Source organism: Lemur catta, chromosome 23 (assembly GCF_020740605.2).
Source record: "Lemur catta isolate mLemCat1 chromosome 23, mLemCat1.pri, whole genome shotgun sequence".
Taxonomy (NCBI): Eukaryota; Metazoa; Chordata; class Mammalia; order Primates; family Lemuridae; genus Lemur; species Lemur catta.
In genome coordinates, this window is record NC_059150.1 from 4,265,619 (window position 1) to 4,283,552 (window position 17,934).

At 38.8% G+C, this 17,934-nt stretch overlaps 1 protein-coding gene across 4 annotated transcripts in view; it reads right to left on the reverse strand.

Annotated features, from left to right (window-relative positions):
- KDM5B (lysine demethylase 5B) overlaps positions 1–17,934 on the reverse strand; it is a 64,520-nt gene that overhangs the window by 17,694 nt on the left and 28,892 nt on the right. For 2 of the 4 annotated variants that reach the window (XM_045536258.1, XM_045536257.1), the window contains exons 6-14: positions 17,787–17,883; positions 16,361–16,470; positions 14,819–14,977; positions 12,748–12,867; positions 10,654–10,812; positions 9,718–9,899; positions 7,082–7,244; positions 4,571–4,690; positions 3,481–3,675 (exon numbers count right to left, since the gene is read on the reverse strand). In XM_045536258.1, the coding sequence (XP_045392214.1) occupies positions 3,481–3,675; positions 4,571–4,690; positions 7,082–7,244; positions 9,718–9,899; positions 10,654–10,812; positions 12,748–12,867; positions 14,819–14,977; positions 16,361–16,470; positions 17,787–17,883 (1,305 nt within the window). Of the gene's footprint in view, positions 1–3,480; positions 3,676–4,570; positions 4,691–7,081; positions 7,245–9,717; positions 9,900–10,653; positions 10,813–12,747; positions 12,868–14,818; positions 14,978–16,360; positions 16,471–16,681; positions 16,702–17,786; positions 17,884–17,934 lie in introns of those variants that run through there. The other 2 variants (XM_045536260.1, XM_045536259.1) reach the window with 2 other exon arrangements.

Sequence of the window (17,934 nt, forward strand, 5' to 3'; positions counted from 1 at the left end):
TGGACAGCTGTCTTTTCTACTCCAACCTGGCCTTGTCCGTATTTTGCGTATAGATAAGAGCAAAGGAAAAGGTACACGCTTCCTACTTCTGATGAAATACTACAGGCCTTCGGAGTGATACTGCTGGAGAATCTATAAAAAGGACAAAAATAAAAGGAAAGATGGGACAAGTGGAAGAGACTATCATACAGAAATTATTGAGTCTGGGAAAATGCTGACTGGTTTCTTGGCCTTTTATATGAAAAGTTATCTGAAGGGATATTATTATCTAAATAAGTTAGAAAATTTGCACAACCAGAATACTAAAATCATAATAAAGCATTTTCATTTCCTAACTAAAGGACTTTCAAGAAAAATAAAGACTTGAACCAGTAAATTTCAACCTAGTCTGTACCATCTAACATCCAGGAACCCTCCTGGGATAGACCATTTATCACTCAAAGACCAAACTGCTATCTCCTTTTCTCCTATCTGGAACCAGATCCAAATCCACCCTTGAGAACACCAATCCTGATTAATTCAGTTTATAAACCATCAGGCTCCTTTGTTTTACTCTTTTATCCTATATTTTAACCTTTTGACTGTTTCATATTCACCAATTATATGAACCAAAGACAAGGAAAGTAAGAAAAATGCTAATGAATGGATTCTGGTTTTAATCTGGAAATGATCATTAAAGAGGATGTGGTGGGATGGGAACAGTAAAAATTTTTGTTTAACACATTGACTGCCACACTAGGAAAAAAAAATTATTATAAAAATAGAATAAGAACTTCAAAAACAAAATGATACTTTCTAATTTAACGAAAGATTTGTTATTTTTTATTGTTTTCTGTGTGTAAATTATATGCAACTTGAAAAATAGTTCTCATGGCTCCCAAGGTGAAGAGATGTGTGAATTACATATGCTTCACGAGGCCCTGGGCTCAAAACTATTAATAGCATGAGTTAAATACAACTCACATGGCAGTTAATGTATTAAAATGAGATTAAGGACCAAACTCTATGGATTTTACTTGAGGATGAATCCTGTAATTCATACTCGATTTTAATTTATAAATTCCACATCTTGAAAAAAAATTATAGTTCTTAAAGTTCCAAAAATGAGCTACCATTATTGATGCAAGACCTTGGTAAGTCACTTAAACCTTCTGGGCGCTGTTTTCCCAACTGTAAAACATAAGAGGGCTGGGCACAGTGGCTCATGCCTGTAATCCTAGCACTCTGGGAGGCTGAACAGGGAGGACTGCTGGAGTTCGAGACCAGCCTGAGCAAGAGCGAAACCCATCTCTACTAAAATAGAAAAAATTAGCCAGGCATGTTGGCACATGCCTATAGTCCCAGCAACTCAGGAGGCTGAGGCAAGAAGATCGCTTGAGCCCAGGACTTTGGGGTTGCTGTGAGCTAGGCTGACACCATGGCACTGTAGCCCAGCAACAGTGTGAGATTCTGTCTCAAAAACAAACATACATACATAAGGAGAAGGTGGATAACCTGCTATTAATCCATAATGGGCTCCAAAGAGACAATACTTTAGGATTCTACCCAAAGAGGCACACTTTAAAAATACTGATGTTACTCTATTTGCAGATGTGATTGTCCTAAAAGAATTCATTAAAAAGCTACTAAAAATTAAGTAATTTTTATCAAGGTCACAGGATACAAAAGTCAATTTTATCTCTAAATAGGCAATAAACAATTAGAAATTGAAACTTTTAAAAAAGACCATTTATAACAGTGTCAAAAGGCCAGGCGCGATGGCTCATGCCTGTAATCCTAGCACTCTGAGAGGCCGAGGCGGGTGGATCACTTGAGGTCAGGAGTTTGAGACCAGCCTGAGCAAGAGGGTGACCCGTCTCCACTAAAAATAGACAACAGCAGCCCAACTAAAAATATATAGAAAAAATTAGCTGGGCATGGTGGCGCATGCCTGTTGTCCCAGCTACTTGGGAGGCTGAGGCAGAAGGATCACTTGAGCCCAGAAGTTTGAGGTTGCTGTGAGCTAGGCTGACGCCACGGCACTCTAGCCCAGGCAATAGAGTGAGACTCTGTCTCAAACAAACAAAAAAAAAACAACCTGTCTAAAAAACATGAAATACATAATTATATCATGTCTGTGGATTGGAAGACTCAATATTATTATCAATTCTCCCCCAAACTATCCATAGGTTTAATGCAGTCCCAATCAAAACCCCAACAGGAATTGATTTGGCAGAAATCAGAAAGCTGATTCTAAAATTTATATGGAAAAACCAAAGAAACTAAAAGAGACAAAACAATTTTTAACAAGAACAAAGTTGGAGGACTCACACTACCTGATTTTAAGACTTCTTAGAAAGCTACAATAATCAATACCATTTGGTATTAGCGAGAGAACAGATGGACAGATCAACAGAATAGAACACAGTCCAGAAACAGACCCAGACCTATGTGGTAAACTGATTTCCAACAAATGTGCCAAAGCAACCCAATGGAGAAAAGACAGTCTTTTCAAGAAATGATACTAGAACAATTAGATATCCATATGCAAAAAAAAAAAAAAAAACTAACCTCAATAAAGAAAATCATTTGAAATGCATCAAAGACCTAAACCAAATAAAACTATGAAATTCTAGATGAGTACTTGGGAGAAAATCTTTGAGACTTTAGATTAGGCAAAGATTTCTTAAATGGGACAGAAAAAAACAAGATACACACACACACACAAAAAAAAAACCCAATAAACTGGACTCACTCAAAATGAAAAGCTTCTGCTCTTTGGAAAACACCACTAGAAGAATCAAAGACAAGCCACAGGCTAGGAGAAAATATTAGTAGAACATTTATCTGATAAAAAACTGGCATCTGGAATATAAGAATTCTTACAACAATCCCATTTTAAAAAGACAAATAAATTAAAAGGGTAAAACAGGGCCGGGCATGGTGGCTCACGCCTGTAAGCCCAGCACTCTCGAAGCCTGAGGCGGGAGGATTGCTTGAGGTCAGGAGTTCAAGACCAGCTTCAGCCAAGAACGAAACCCTGTCTCTACTAAACAAAATAGTAAAAAAAATTAGCCAGCAACTAAAAATAGAAAAAATTAGCAGGGCATGGTGGCACATGCCTGTATTTCCAGCTACTCGGGAGGCTGAGGCAGGAGGGTCGCTTGAGCCCAGGAGTCTGAGGTTGCTGTGAGCTAGGCTGATGCCACGCCACTCTAGCCCAAGCAATAGAGTGAGACTGTCTCAAAAAAAAATTTTTTTTTAATTAAAAATAAAAGGGCAAAACAGTTGAACAGAAGCTTCACCAAATAGAGATATAGGTGGCAAATACATAAGATACTCAATACAAATTAAAAACACCATGAGATATTGCTATACATATATTAGAATGGCCTTAAAGGAAATAAAAGACATAAAAACTTCTTAAAATGATATTAAAGTACATAAGGACTTTACTAAGTAATACCCAATGGCATGCAACTAGATATCCAGAAAACTTACCAATTTACGGACAGTTTCTCTTAAAGCTTTCTCATCCTCGATCATAATGGCCATGTCCTTCTGAACAGTTGAAGCCACTACAACATCTAGCACATCAGCCTTGGAAGCCATCTTGCAAATCATCTCATCGTGGGAAAACACACAGTAACGATGAAGCAAGCGATAATGCTCCACGCACTGTCGGCCTAATGGTAGCTATGTCAAAAGCCAGAAGAAAATATGTAACGTTCATCTTTCTTCTGTTTCCAAAGATCTCTGACCTATATTATCATATTACCAAATATCACATTCTGGGTCATAATACATATCATTTATCCATCAACCCTAAAACCAGACTCTAAGATTCCTAAGCTAGGCCCTAGGCCTTATTTATCTTTGCTTCCCAAAGATCTGGGATGTTATGTACCTTAATTAAAAAGTGCTTTAAAAAAACCAACATATTAACGATGTATTAATGTTACACTGTAGAATCTAACTGGAAATATGAATTTACACATTTCCTGAAAAACTGTACTGAACTGGTATGCTTAGCCTACCTTGGAGAATAATTATACTCCAAAAGTACACAATGGAAAATAAGTGTAGACCCAGCAAGTACCATAGTCAGAAAAGCACTGTAACAAAATTATGATTCATTAGATTTAACACCACACATATTTAATCTAGATAATTCTTTTTAGGTAAATGAAAGTATTCTTACTGATAAAAAAAACTCAACTTTAAACCAAGCACATCATTAAATTACTCTATTGTGGATAATTTAAGCTAGTGTTGTACAAAGTGTAGTCTTCAGACCAGAATTATTTACTTGTTGCCAGCTTGCAATGAGATACTAAGCTTCAGCCAAAATGTAAATGAACAGACTCCGTCTTGCTACGAAAGAAAAAACTGTCAACTGAACTAAGCAATGTGCTTAATACATGCTTGATTTACAAAGTGGTCCAAGTGCCTTATCTCATTGTGGACGGGTAAACAATTTCAGACTGGCCAGTTGAGCAGCAATAGGTTGAAGCAACTCTTCAGATGACACTTTTTAAAGAATTATATGCCATTTCCCCAGGAGAAGGCTCACTAAATCATAACTACATACCCAATCAACAGTGCAGAAGTTAACAGCCTCAGCGAAATTAAAACCTTGGTTAAAACCACTGTGGTAGGCTCTTGGAAATGTAATCACAAACTCCCCAGCACACTGATTAGTTCGGTAAACCTAAAGAGACAGAAATTGGAGATTTGAGATTCTTAAATAGTGACATTTTCACTTAAAGACAATGTGGATACAGACTATTAGATGATTGTCCAGAAAAGGCAACTTTTTATTACTGTGATAGAATATCACTCAGAAATACTAATTTCTGCCACAAGAGGGAGCAGTACCACAGACTACTAAAGTTGATTAGTCTCTGAACAGGAACCATGGCTTGTATTACAAAAATTTGGCCACACTGAGGTTCAAAATATACCTTTCTAAATATAGTTACAATTAAGAATATCCTACTGTAATATTATTACCCCAAAGTAGGATCTTCTGCCACCAATTAAAGAAACTCTGCTCTCAGAATCACCTAACATACAGAGCGCTCCTGATTTGCAGCTCAAACTCACCTACCCATCATTCCCCTCTTGCTACCACCAACCGCACCCCAAAAGCATCTGTACTGCTCTAGGCACACAGATCCTTACACTGTGCTATATAATATCAGAGGCCTTGTCATGCCTGATTGTATCTTTCTACCAGTGCTTCTCCATGTGAGGTCCCCAGGACAGTAGCATAATCCTAAGCACTGGGAACTTAATGCAAATGCAAATTCTCAGGCCCCACCCAAACCAAGAGAATCAGAAACTGTGAGGGTGGAGAACAGCCATCTGTGGGGTAGTATCGCCTTCAGGGTTCTGATGCAGGCTATCACAGGAGCACCACCCTTTCTACCTGGACTACCTCCTCCCTCCTCTATTCTTTGTGAAACATACTCAATGATTTATCAGAGCTCCAGCTCCTATTTCAGATGTCATCTCACCTAGGAGCCCTTTCTGATTCTCAGCAGAGCCAGGCTCATAGTTGACACCACTATCAAATCATGCAAAATCTGTATAAATAGGTTTTACCTTAAATTGTGAGTCCCTAAATGTACAAGTTCATTCATTCATCTATCTGCAAGTCCAGAATTTAGCCGCAAATGGTTTGCTCAGTTAAAGAACCAGGGCCAGGTCTCAGAACAAGCTACTCTTAACAAATTGGGAAGACCAATCAACGTAAGGAAGGAAAACAAAACCAATAAGGAAAATACCAATAATGAGAAGATTGTGTAGATGAATAGTATTATGATACTTATTGGTGATTATTTTCTAAGCTATGGTCCACGCATAACTTATGAACCCTCAAAGAAAAATCCTTTCTGTTTGTTCCCACTGACTAGCCTGTGAACCCAAAAGCATAAAATTTAGGTCACAGCAAGATCAAGAATTCAATTTAACACTGTAAATGTATCATTTGCATTTTACTTAGCTAAGATGGGCTCTTCAACTTCATACATTTCAATGTGGCCTCCCAAAATATCATCTGAGGATTTTCCAAAAGGAAGCCAGTACAGTCATATACCACATAACGTTTTTATTGACGTATGCTATTTTTACTATTCTTTTCCTATGTTTAGATGCATTTAAATACACAAATACTTAACATTGTGTTACAAATGCCTGCAGTATTCAGTAGAGCACCATGCTGTACACGAATGTAGCCTATAAGCAATGGGCTATACCATACAGCCTAGGTGAATAGTGGACTACGCATCTAGGTTTGTGTTAAGTACACTCCATGGTATTCGCACAGTGATGAAATCCCCCAATGGTGCATTTCTCAGCATGTAGCCCCATGGTTAAGCGACCAACGACTGTACAGTGTCGCTTAGTATAGCAACCTCAGAGAAAATATCACCAACAGCACCTTTCAGTCTAGACTGGGAACCCTACAAGCCAGACTGAAGGCCTTGAAATAAATTTTCACTTAAAATAAGCTTAATTGGGGTTGAGGGTATAATATAACTAAGATCTACCAAGCATGTCATTTCAGATCATTATTCAAAGTTAAGATTATGTAGGTTCAATAAAATTATTTTTTATAGTAGGGACACAGCACGAAGAATTCTGACATCAGAGTTTACATCTAATTGTAACAAAATCTAGCCATTTTCACAGTAAACTAATTTATTCTGACAGATATTTTTTAACTTTTGTTGATTGAAGAACTGAAGTTATAAACAAAAATTACAGCTTAGAAAGCATTAGTGGTGACGGCTCACAACCTGTGCATATTCTGAAACCACCAAATTTTATGTGGAAAAAAAAAAGGATGATACATATTACTGGCAAAGCAAGGCTGTTTAGCAATCTGATTATTAGCTGCAACAAATTAGTTTTTATGGCATCTGAGAATCCTGTCCCACTGGATTAATGCTATATAGTACCAAATTGAACCAAAACAGCTATTTCCGCTATCAAGTTATGCTATGGAAAATACATAACCAAATGAATTTCATAAACAGGTGAGTAATGGGAAAAGTTAATTAAGGCTGAATGGCGGGAGGATTAACCCAGAACATACAGGCACTTCATGAGTCATCAGTGTGTTGGGGTTCATGATGGTCACAAGCTGATGGAGCAGATCCGGCTGGGACACGAAGAGCTCTGGAGCCAGTTTCTTCATGACATTTTCTAGCTGCTCGGCAGCATACCCTGGAACTCCATACCAGGTTTTTGGCTCACCCCTGCAAATAGTTTATAAAAATAAATCAATCTGCAACATCAACACAAGCACAATGGTTAACCAGTTCATAATTTTCAAACTGCTTTGTGAAACTAAGCTACAAAGGAATGTTCAAATCAAAGAAGTATCGTTAGAAATGTAATCTGAACATATGTAATGCATTTTCCTCCTTCAAGTATAATGTTTAAACATAAGACTTTCCATCTGAGGTCCCTCTCCCCCCTCCCATTTTTATCTGACCCCTTTAGAAAATGCACATATAGATAGAATTTCTAAGAACATAAGCTATCATACTAGCTACAGAATGTGCGGGTTATCACAACTTCCTAGAGGAACTGACAAAGGATGGCAACACTCCATCTTCCTTTTCCCTTGCCCATTGTGGCAGAAGAGGTTAAATAAAACACTAATAAGGCAATTAGCATTTCTAAAGAGCTCTTGTTCTTCAAAGCATTTTAAATTGTCAACTAATTAATCTGTAACATCCCTGTGAGGTATGGTAAATGTAATCTTCATTTTACAGCTGGGAGCAATTGCTTAGGGAAGCAGAACTGAAGCTATATATATATATATGCCAACAACTTCTTTCTTGTGGTACATCCTTAAATTCCTTGTGTGGAGATTTGAGTGAGCTACAGATCTTCAAATATTTTTGTACTTAGAAGCAAGAGGAATAGAAGAGAAAAAACAGATGTGAAGAAATGGCTTTGATTGAAGAGGTTTGTTTATTTATTTTTTTCCCCCTATTTGAGACAGGGCCTTGCTCTGTCACCCGGGCTAGAGTGCCATGGCATCAGCCTAGCTCACAGCAACCTCAAACTCCTGAGCTCAAGCGATCCTCCTGCCTCGGCCTCCCGAGTAGCTGGGACTACAGGCGTGTGCCATGATGCCCAGCTAATTTTTTCTATTTTTAGTGGAGACGGGGTCTCGCTCTTGCTCAGGCTGGTCTCAAACTCCTAACCGCAAGCAATCCTCCAGCCTCAGCCTCCCAGAGTGCTAGGATCACAGGCGTGAGCCACCGTACCCAGCCCTGATACAAGAGTAGTAAATAGTAAAGAAGTCCAGATATCTGCAACCACGTCCCCCGGCTACACACACAAGGATGAAGCTCACTCTACTATGTGTAGTGATGCCAGAACTCAGCATAGGAGAAGCTGGTAGTCACAAGGACCTGGAGGATACTATGTTACTACACTCCACTCTTCTCCCAAAGGGGCATCTGGGCTACCTCTGCACCAAATGGGATTTTTTTTTTAAATTCCCCATGAAGTTGGAAAAGTATGGGAGGGAGGAAGGGGATGGGAATAGTCAGTTCTTTAAAACCAAACAGCATATGAGATTTCCTCCATAAACAGTAGGGGCTCAGGGCTCTATTCATATTCTTTCTAACCCAGCAGGTGGCAGTCACTGGATGTTATTTCAAACTAGACTCTGCTGGAAGTGTGGTTTCTGGGACATATTTGCTTCTGTTATGTTTTTATCCTCATCCCTGGAAAAGGGAAGACACCTGAATTCAGTCTACTCTCACATTTCTCTCCAGGTAGATGGTCCTGCCTGGCTTTCTTGGGGACTAGGGTGGGGTCAGGCTAGCATACACTCACCCTCCAGATCCCCACGGATCTTCCTCCCCCACCCCACCCCCCCACCCCACCCCCGTGGCAACCACCCAGGGTCTGTGTATCCATGAAATGCAGAGTGTCCATATGCCCCCAAGTGGGTCTATGTGTGGGGCCTTATAAAATCACATAAAAATGAGTTCTTGCTAACCATGGTTGCAGATTATCAGTATCATGGCTGACATCCATTAACGTGGGAAAGTGAGGATTGGTATTAATAATGGCAAAGGGGGTTCACGCATGCCCTCACCTCAGGATTGGAGATAGCAGAGCTCTTGCTTCTGCACTGTGAAAGGAGACAGTGTGGGCCAAGAGCAATATGGGGATGCAGAGAGAAGCAGGGGGTGACCCATACCCTGAAGGCCTACTGAGCCTCCATGTGAAGGGTTTACTATGGGGCTCCATTTGGATGTATGGGGGAAATGGGGAAGAAAAAAATTTGTTTTGACCCAGGAGCCAACCTCCAAAGTGCCGAAGAAAACAAAAAGTTGAGTGTAGGGCCAGAGCAGGTATGTGCCCTGTGAAAAACTCAGTAAAAGCAAAGCTCAGTGCTTTTTAACCTTTCTATGAGTAAAGACTTCTTTACTTCAGATAAAATCTACCCTCTCCCCCAAGAATATGTTATACTTGCAAAACACTGTGTGTGCAATTTCAGGGAATTCAAGGACACTCTAGGAATCTTTAAGAACCACGGTCTTAACTTGTTAGGATGCCTGTTGTAATGGTAGTGAAAAAATCTTAAGGAAAAAAAGCAGCTTATTACTCTGAAGACACAGTTAAGACACATCTTAGTTGAAAAGGAAAAGTCTTCCTACCCAGCTTGCATACTATGCATAGGTTCTATTTGGAACGTCTCACCAGTGCAGGTAGTTAATTGAATAGCTCCAGTGGTCTTCAATATGCCAACAGAATGAAGAAAAGCACATTCCCACATACAACCAAGGAAGCTTCATGCCACATATATCAGCAGTAATGTGAGCAAGGACAGACTGCTCCATCACTGGCATATTGTTCAAATTCCAGCCACTATCAAGATACTCCTAAAAATAAGAAGACAAAAGAGGATAAAGGTTTAGCTATATCATGCTAACATTTTAGAACTCTGTTTCAAAAAGCTAGCTAAAAAGAGACTCCTTCGAAATAAAAAGGGAGTGTATAGAAAAGGACAGGCCACTATGTTGACTTCTGGGATACCCAGAGATCAGTTTTCAGCTTTATACAAATGGATTCACACAGTTGTGCCTCTTTTTTTTCATATAGACGAGCATAAGCTGTATGTGCCCACTTATAAAAAGTTCAAAAATAGGGAAACTAATATATGGTGTTACAAGTTAGGATAGTGATTATCCTGAGGGGATAGTGGTTATCCTGAAAGAGGAAAACTAGTGAAGGAGAGAGAGTAGAAGGGCAGTTTCCAGGGTGTTGGGAATGTCTTATTTCTTGTTCTAGTTAGTGCTGGTTATGTGGATATGTTCAGTTTGTAAAAATTCATCAAGCTGTGCACATCTGATTATGTACTTTTCTGAGCTTAAGTTAGATTTCAAAAAAATTTACAAAAAAAAAATCTTACTTTCCTATCAGGATAGAAATAGAAATCTTCCTAGGAGTTTGCTAGTGTAGAAAATAACAGACTCACAAACATTAAACTTCAACGATAAACACATCTTGTCCCAATTTAACAGTAAGGCTGCTATTAATCCAGTATCATGTCCTTTAGATCAACAGTATGCTGAACTAGAGCTTTCAATGCAGAGCTCCTCCTCAAGCTAAAAGTGCCTCACAGCTTGAGCCTACCTCTTCCTCAGGTGAAAGCTTGATTTTTCCATCTCGGACAGGAAAGCCACTGCCAAATTCCTTTGAGGCGATATCAGCTCCATATTCCACTGTAACATCCTCTTCAATAGTGCTTACCAGTCTCCAAAACTCTTTCTCCACCAGCTCTGTGGGAACCATCTGGAAATACAATGAGGAATAGAAAAAAATGAGTTTCCTCACAAACTGTGACCAATCTAACTTTTAAATTTAGTGACAAGAATCACAGAATAGCACGCTAAGGAAAAACTGGGTTTATAACGTTTGGTAATTGATCCCAGGCAATTCAGGAAACCTCTATTTTCTAAAAGGAATTTTATAAGAAACATAAAAATTAAGAATTCATGGCCAGGCGAGGTGGCTCACGCCTGTAATCCTAGCACTCTGGGAGGCCAAGGTGGGAGGATCGCTCGAGGTCAGGAGTTCGAGACCAGCCTGAGCAAGAGCGAGACCCCGTCTCTACTAAAAAGAGAAAGAAATTATCTGGACAGCTAAATATGTATATAGAAAAAAATTAGCCGGGCATGGTGGCGCATGCCTGTAGTCCCAGCTACTCGGGGGGGCTGAGGCAGGAGGATCGCTTGAGCCCAGGAGTTTGAGGTTGCTGTGAGCTAGGCTGGTGCCACGGCACTCTAGCCTGGGCAACAGAGTGAGACTCTGTTTCAAAAATAAATAAATAAAAATAATTCATGTCCCTCTATCACCAACCTGACCACAATTATAAAAGGGAGCCAAAGCAAGTAAAATGCTGACATTTAGGAACCGGAGATGTTTTTGTGTTTCAAGAAATGTAATACAAACTGCACAGTAATAATGGTTAGTTGTGTGAGAATGATGTACAGTACTCTATAATTCACAACTGTACAGTAATAACAGTTTATTGTGTTTGAATGAAGCTTTGTACTTTGAAATGCTTTCAAATATATTACCTGAGTCCATCCTTTCATTTTTGTCACAAGACCTAACTAGAGTAACTGCAGGCAGGCAACCAAAATGACAAAGAACGGGCATAGTACATGACAAAGAGAGGAATGATTTTGCAGCAGCGTGCCCTAGAATAAGAGTCACCAGACTAAGTAGCAAGGATCTGTTGTTAATCTGTTAAGTTCAGAGGCAGGTAACTTAAATGTCTATCCTTCCATGTCCCCAACTTTTAATAGTCCATCAAAATAAAAAGTCAACCACAAATAGTAATAGAAAAGGTCATATGCACATCAGCAGGACTGGTTAAGGAAACATATAGGAAAATATTATAATGCATGAGGAGTCAAAAGAACTGAAAATTAAATGGAGTATAGATTTAAGCCCATTAAATAAGCAAACATTTGATGTTAGGGAAAAAAAGGTTCGCTCATATACTGCTGGTGTCCCATAAGTTGCTACAGCTATTGGAGTAGAATGAGGGATACTCTTGTCTGACCTCAGTAGTCACCCCAAGAAAATAATCCAACTAAAGACTCCTACATGCATGAAGTATTTGCTGTAGTACTTTGTTAGTACTACTGTTAGCAGTGAGAAAAAACACAGCTTAAATATCCAGAATTGTTGTAGTAAACCATTTAATTCTGATATATTCATTTGACAGAATATTAAATGCTGAATGAAACATACTTTATTTTATGCTTCTTAGTGAAAGCGAAAATTAAAAATAGACTCTTTCCTGACCTACGGGGAAAAAAAGGGGAAAAATGAACTCTTATCCTAAAGTTTCCAATACTAACTTATGATTACATAACAATATATAACAAATGTGTTCCCAATGCTAGCACACTGCTTGGCACACAGCAGTCATTCAATGCATTTTTGAAGTTTTCTTTAAATTACATTTGTTGGGCTGAAAGGATTGCTGTTGCTTTTCTTTACTAGACTGGTTATTGTACAATTTGTGTGGGAGACGTATCTTTAGAGACATCCTTAAAGAAAAAATTGGAATGCATTTTAAAGTACTATGGAATTTTAATACCACTAAACAAATTAAAGGTTTCATTCTGCATGATAATGTCTATCAGAGTAAGGCGCCATCTCAGATCTGTCCCCCAAAAGTTATTAAAATCACGAATCAAAGCATGTACATACATGAACTGGCATGTTGAAGTAATCAGATTTGAATGCATCTGCCATTTCTCCAAAAGTACGGAGGGTATAGTCCCTGGCTGCTTGTTCAAAGCCAAATGCTTCTTGTGGCTTACTACATTCCTAAAAATAAAGAAAATTATGTTCCAGGTGACATTTGAAAATGCCAAATATATTTGGTCAATCATCAAACTGGCAGATAAAAACAAGGTTTTAATTTATTTATTTTACTTCTACGTTAGGTCTACATTAAAAAAGTTAATCTGCCTGAAGAATGGGCTTTTCCAGTGAGCAAATGAAATATATGTTATTTATTTGCTAATGAGCAAAGAAAATGTCTGTTTTAACAACCACAACTTGGGGTAATTTAAATATTTATAAAGAGGCAACCTAACAAGATTTGACTTCCCTCAGGATCAAATAATGTTTTCAATACTGCAAATGGGAGAAATAATGTCCTCTTGAGAGTTAAAACTATAAAATCAACATATAATACATCAAAATAGATAGAAATCACTTGATAGAAATAGAGTATCTCTCAGACCAGCAATGTTTGATAACATAATAATGCCACCAGAAACAAAACACTGAGAGGTAAAAGGGGCAGTATAAGCTGCCCCAGATCTTGGTGAGCCAATGGATTTGGTCATCCCTATTATGAGGTATTATATACTTAATTCATCCAACACCTATGGCCCCTGCCTTGTCCCATGCCTAACAACCTTCCCTTGATGAGGACACCCTTACGTCATAACATGGCTACACGGAAAAGCACTAAAACCTTTATCTCCGAGCTGCACTTAAAATAAACCTTCTTACTATTATCTTATAATCCCACCCTAACACATAGGTAATACATTAACTGACCACTTCATAATATAAAATTATCCTCACAAAGGTGAAGGCAAATCCTGTTTAGAATTACAAAACTTACTTATGTAATTTCATTTGTTAAAAATAGAAAAATTCGGCCAGGCATGGTGGCTCACGCCTATAATCCTAGCACTCTGGGAGGCCGAGGCGGGAGGATTCTGAGAGGTCAGGAGTGCGAGACCACCCTGAGCAAGAGCGAGACCCCATCTCTACTAAAAAAAAAAAAATAGAAAGAAATTATATGGACAACTAAAAATATATAGAAAAAATTAGCTGGGCATGGTGGCACATGCCCGTAGTCCCAGCTACTCCGGAGGCTGAGGCAGAAGGGTCACTCGAGCCCAGGAGTTTGAGGTTGCTGTGAGCTAGGCTGACGCCACGGCACTCTAGCCAGGGCAAAAGAATGAGACTCTGTCTCCAAAAAAAAAAATAGAAAAAGTCTGAATGAATATATACCAAGATACTACCAGTGGTGATTTCCAAATTGTGAAATCATCTCTATTTCTTTTTTAAGAGACAGGGTCTCGCTCCGTCATCCAAGCTATAGTTGGAATGCAGTGGCCTGATCATAGGTCACTGTAGCCTCGAATTCCTAGGACCAAGGGATCCTCCTGTTTCAGACCCCCAAGGAGCTGGGACTACAAGCGCACACCATCAGGCCCAGCTATTCATTCATGTGTTTATTTATTTTTCCATTGAGCCTTCCGCCTCAGCCTCGCAAGTAGCTACCATAAGCCACTGTTCCTGGCTAATTTAAAAAAAATTTTTTGTATAGACGGGATCTTTCTATGTTGCCCAGGCTGATCTCGAACTCCTGGGCTTCAAGTTATCCTCCTGCTTCAGCCTCCCAAAGTGCTGGGATTATAGGTGTGAGCCACCTCACCCAGCCCATACCTCTGTTTTTTAAGTTGTTCAGTGTTTAGGAATTTTTGCAAAGAACATGTAATATTTTTTACAATGAAGTTTAAAAAAAAATAGTGGTGGTTATTGAAAATTATTTTCTGCCTCTAAGCTACTGGAAGAGCATAGGTAGCACCTGTATACACTGTGGAACTCACTTCTAAGGCCTCTTTCCTATTCAGGTCCGGCCCAGTTTTCTTCCTGGGGCTCATTATTGTTTGTTGCCAAATCTAAAATTCAAAGGCAAAGAAAAATACTCTAAAGGAAATTTTCTAATGCCATCTGTGCCAGTAATTCTTACCTGAGCCAAACACTTAGGACACCTCCAGTCTCCCTTAGGAACATCATGGAGAGGTGGGATCAAGCAAAAGGTATGATAACTGTCATCACAGCCATCACACAAGAGGAGCCTGTCCTCATCGTTGCCACTGCCACATAAGAGGCAGACGTAGAGGTCCACCTGCAGCAGTAAAAATGGGTACAGAACAAAGGAACACGAGCTTATTTGATTTTGTAAAATTCTAAGAATGAAACGAATCTGAGGCATAATCTAGTCTCTCCATCCTGCTTCAAATGTTTCAACTTCTATAAGGATATTTTGAATAAAAATGCTTCACTTTCTACAAGGGATATTTCACAATACCTCATGCATCGGCAATTCTAAGGTATAATCTCCTAGCTTTCCCAATTGTTGTATGTTTAAAGTCTGCTATTTAAATGTCTAGTTTTCAATAGCATAAAGATACTGTTCTATAAAAATTAGATGTTAGGTAATAAATTAACAGCCTAACCAAAAGTAGAACTTATGAAGGGAAAAAGTTAATTTTGCCATATTTACTGCTTTAAGGTTAATTAACCACATTAAACTAACCACTTTAAATTCCACTTAGGGAATCATGGTTAAGAAGTTTCCCAAATGCCCAGTGATAAAGCATAGTTATTACCTATTATGGGTTGAACTGCACTCTCCAAAAACTCACATGTTCAAGTCCTGACCCTCAGTCCTTCAGAATGCGACTGTCTGTGGCACTATGCTAAGGCACCCCTAGCAAAGTAACATACTACTCCACACTGGAAAGCTGAGAAGTCAACCAAACAGGGTGTCTTAACTTTTTCAGTCTACTTATTGCAGTAAATAAAAACTGGTTTTTTTTTGGGGGGGGGGGATGTTATTTATGGAGAGAATATTCTATTGGAGTAAGTTCTAGTTCCAAGATAGAAAAGCACTGCTGTCAGGCTGTCAGAAGAGGGCAGGGAAGAAAAGCAACCAGATCCTTTCTAATGCTATCCAGCTTTACTTTTAATAAAAGTTTTCCATGAGGAAACAGCTCTCTAGCCCTCTAACTCTGCCATGCCTACCCCCCACAACCACTAACTCATTTCCTTTTTCCTTTTCTTTTCCTTCCTTCTCCCTTCTATTCTCCCATTTCACTTCCCTTACTTCCTCTCTTCCTTCTTCCCTTCTCCTTTTCATTCTTTCCTTCCTAGCTGGAAAGCCGGAAGACACTGATTTGATTTTTGATCTACCCTTCAGCTCATGTTGAGGTGAGCTAGTGATTTACGAACAATTCTATGTATGATCTAGCTCTTTATTACTCAGTGCTAAACTGAATGTCCCCCAGAAAAATGGCTGTCAATGCCTCCCAGATGTTACTACCATCTTCATAATACAATCATGTATTTCCTCATTTATAAACTGACTTGGAAAGATATTTTCATTGTCAGACACAAAGTTAAGCAATCTTAAGTACAGCACAAAACCTTACAATTGGAAGTAAAGGGGTTTAAGGAAAGGAAGAGAAGGAAGAAATGAGGAAAAGGAAAAAGGGAGATGTCAACTCACAGCATTGGTGGTTTTTTTAGATCGGCTCTTGGGCTTTTCCTTCTCATTTTCTACAATATAATCTTTCTTCTCAAGGGGTTCTTGCTTAATGTTACTCTTCATTTCTTTCTCTGTAGGAGGCAATTCAAAATTAGTTCTTTCTGTACTATCTTTTCTCTGCTTCCTCCCTCACCTCATCACCTCCCTCCAAAAGCATACACTGTACACAAAACATAATTTCATGTTTATTTTCCTTTCAGTAGCAATGGTACCCAGTGTTACTACATTCAAGGGCTCAATGCTGATTATTAATATTTTATGATAAAATGCAAACTTTCATACCATTTAAATTTCAAGATGTGGGTTCTTCTGGAGATGTTGCTCAGGTTTGTATGCTTTCAGAATAGGAGCTAAGATATGGTTTTCTTAAGACCAAGACATAACATATTGATGAAATCAAGTTCCTCTTGGTCACGAACATGAGAGACTGACAATGCACCACCTGTGCCTCCTCCACCTCACACATTCTCTCTCCATGGTCTAAGATGACGTCCTGGTCATCTTCCTGGTTCCACAGACAGAATTTTGGCTAAAACACTGGCTATCAATTATTGAAGTGTCAGTTGGTAGGCATTGTGCTAAATGCTTTCCATAAATTATTTAATTCTTCACAAAAAACCCATTTCAAAGATGAGAAAACTGATGTTAAAGGAAGTCAAGAAATATCTCTAAGGTGCTTGAGCCAGGATTTAGATTCATATGTGTACTACTGTGCTGTTTTCCACTAACTCACTAATCCCTAAGAGGAGCCAATTTTATTAACTTCTTCATTTGTATGTGCCTCCTATACAGGATAGGAGATTTCTCTTAAGAGAATCCTAAATCTACCTCTCAGTGACTTATATCAAGTGACAACCAGGTAAGCGATTATCAACTAAAATTCAGATTAGGAAGCATGTCTGTCTGCGTTGCCTGAAATAAATCTATTAGATATTTAGTCAAAGGCATCTATGCTTTTCACAAATCACTTCTTTTTAAGGAACATGTTAAACCAAATTTCAAAGCAGCAACTTGCCACAGTTGAGAAACTTAGCCACATTCCTAATATGCATATATTAAATGTTTCTCTCTCCCACTGTTCATTTAATTGTGAGAATAAGGACATTGATATATTAAGATTTTATTTCTTGGCCGAGCGTGGTGGCATGCGCCTGTAGTCCTAGCTACTCAGGTGGCTGGGGCAAGAGGATTGCTTGAGTCCAGAAGTTCAAGGTTGCAATGAGCTATGAGGCCAGTGCACTCCACCCTGGGCGACAGAGTGAGATGTCTCAAAAAAAAAAAGATTTTATTTCTCAAAGCCCAACCCAGGGACTAGTATGTAATAGTTGCTGTAATGTTTACTAAATTAATAAATAATTTTATTTACTCTATGAATAAACTTTCTTACCATTTTCACATTTTGGAGTTGGACAACCCATTCGACGTCTCAGATTATGAGTTCTGGCTTCTGTTGTCTCTTCTGGTTCTATTTTAATATTCATGGCCTAAAAAAAAAAATTGTCACATACATGAACATTTCCTTTAAAAAGGAAGAA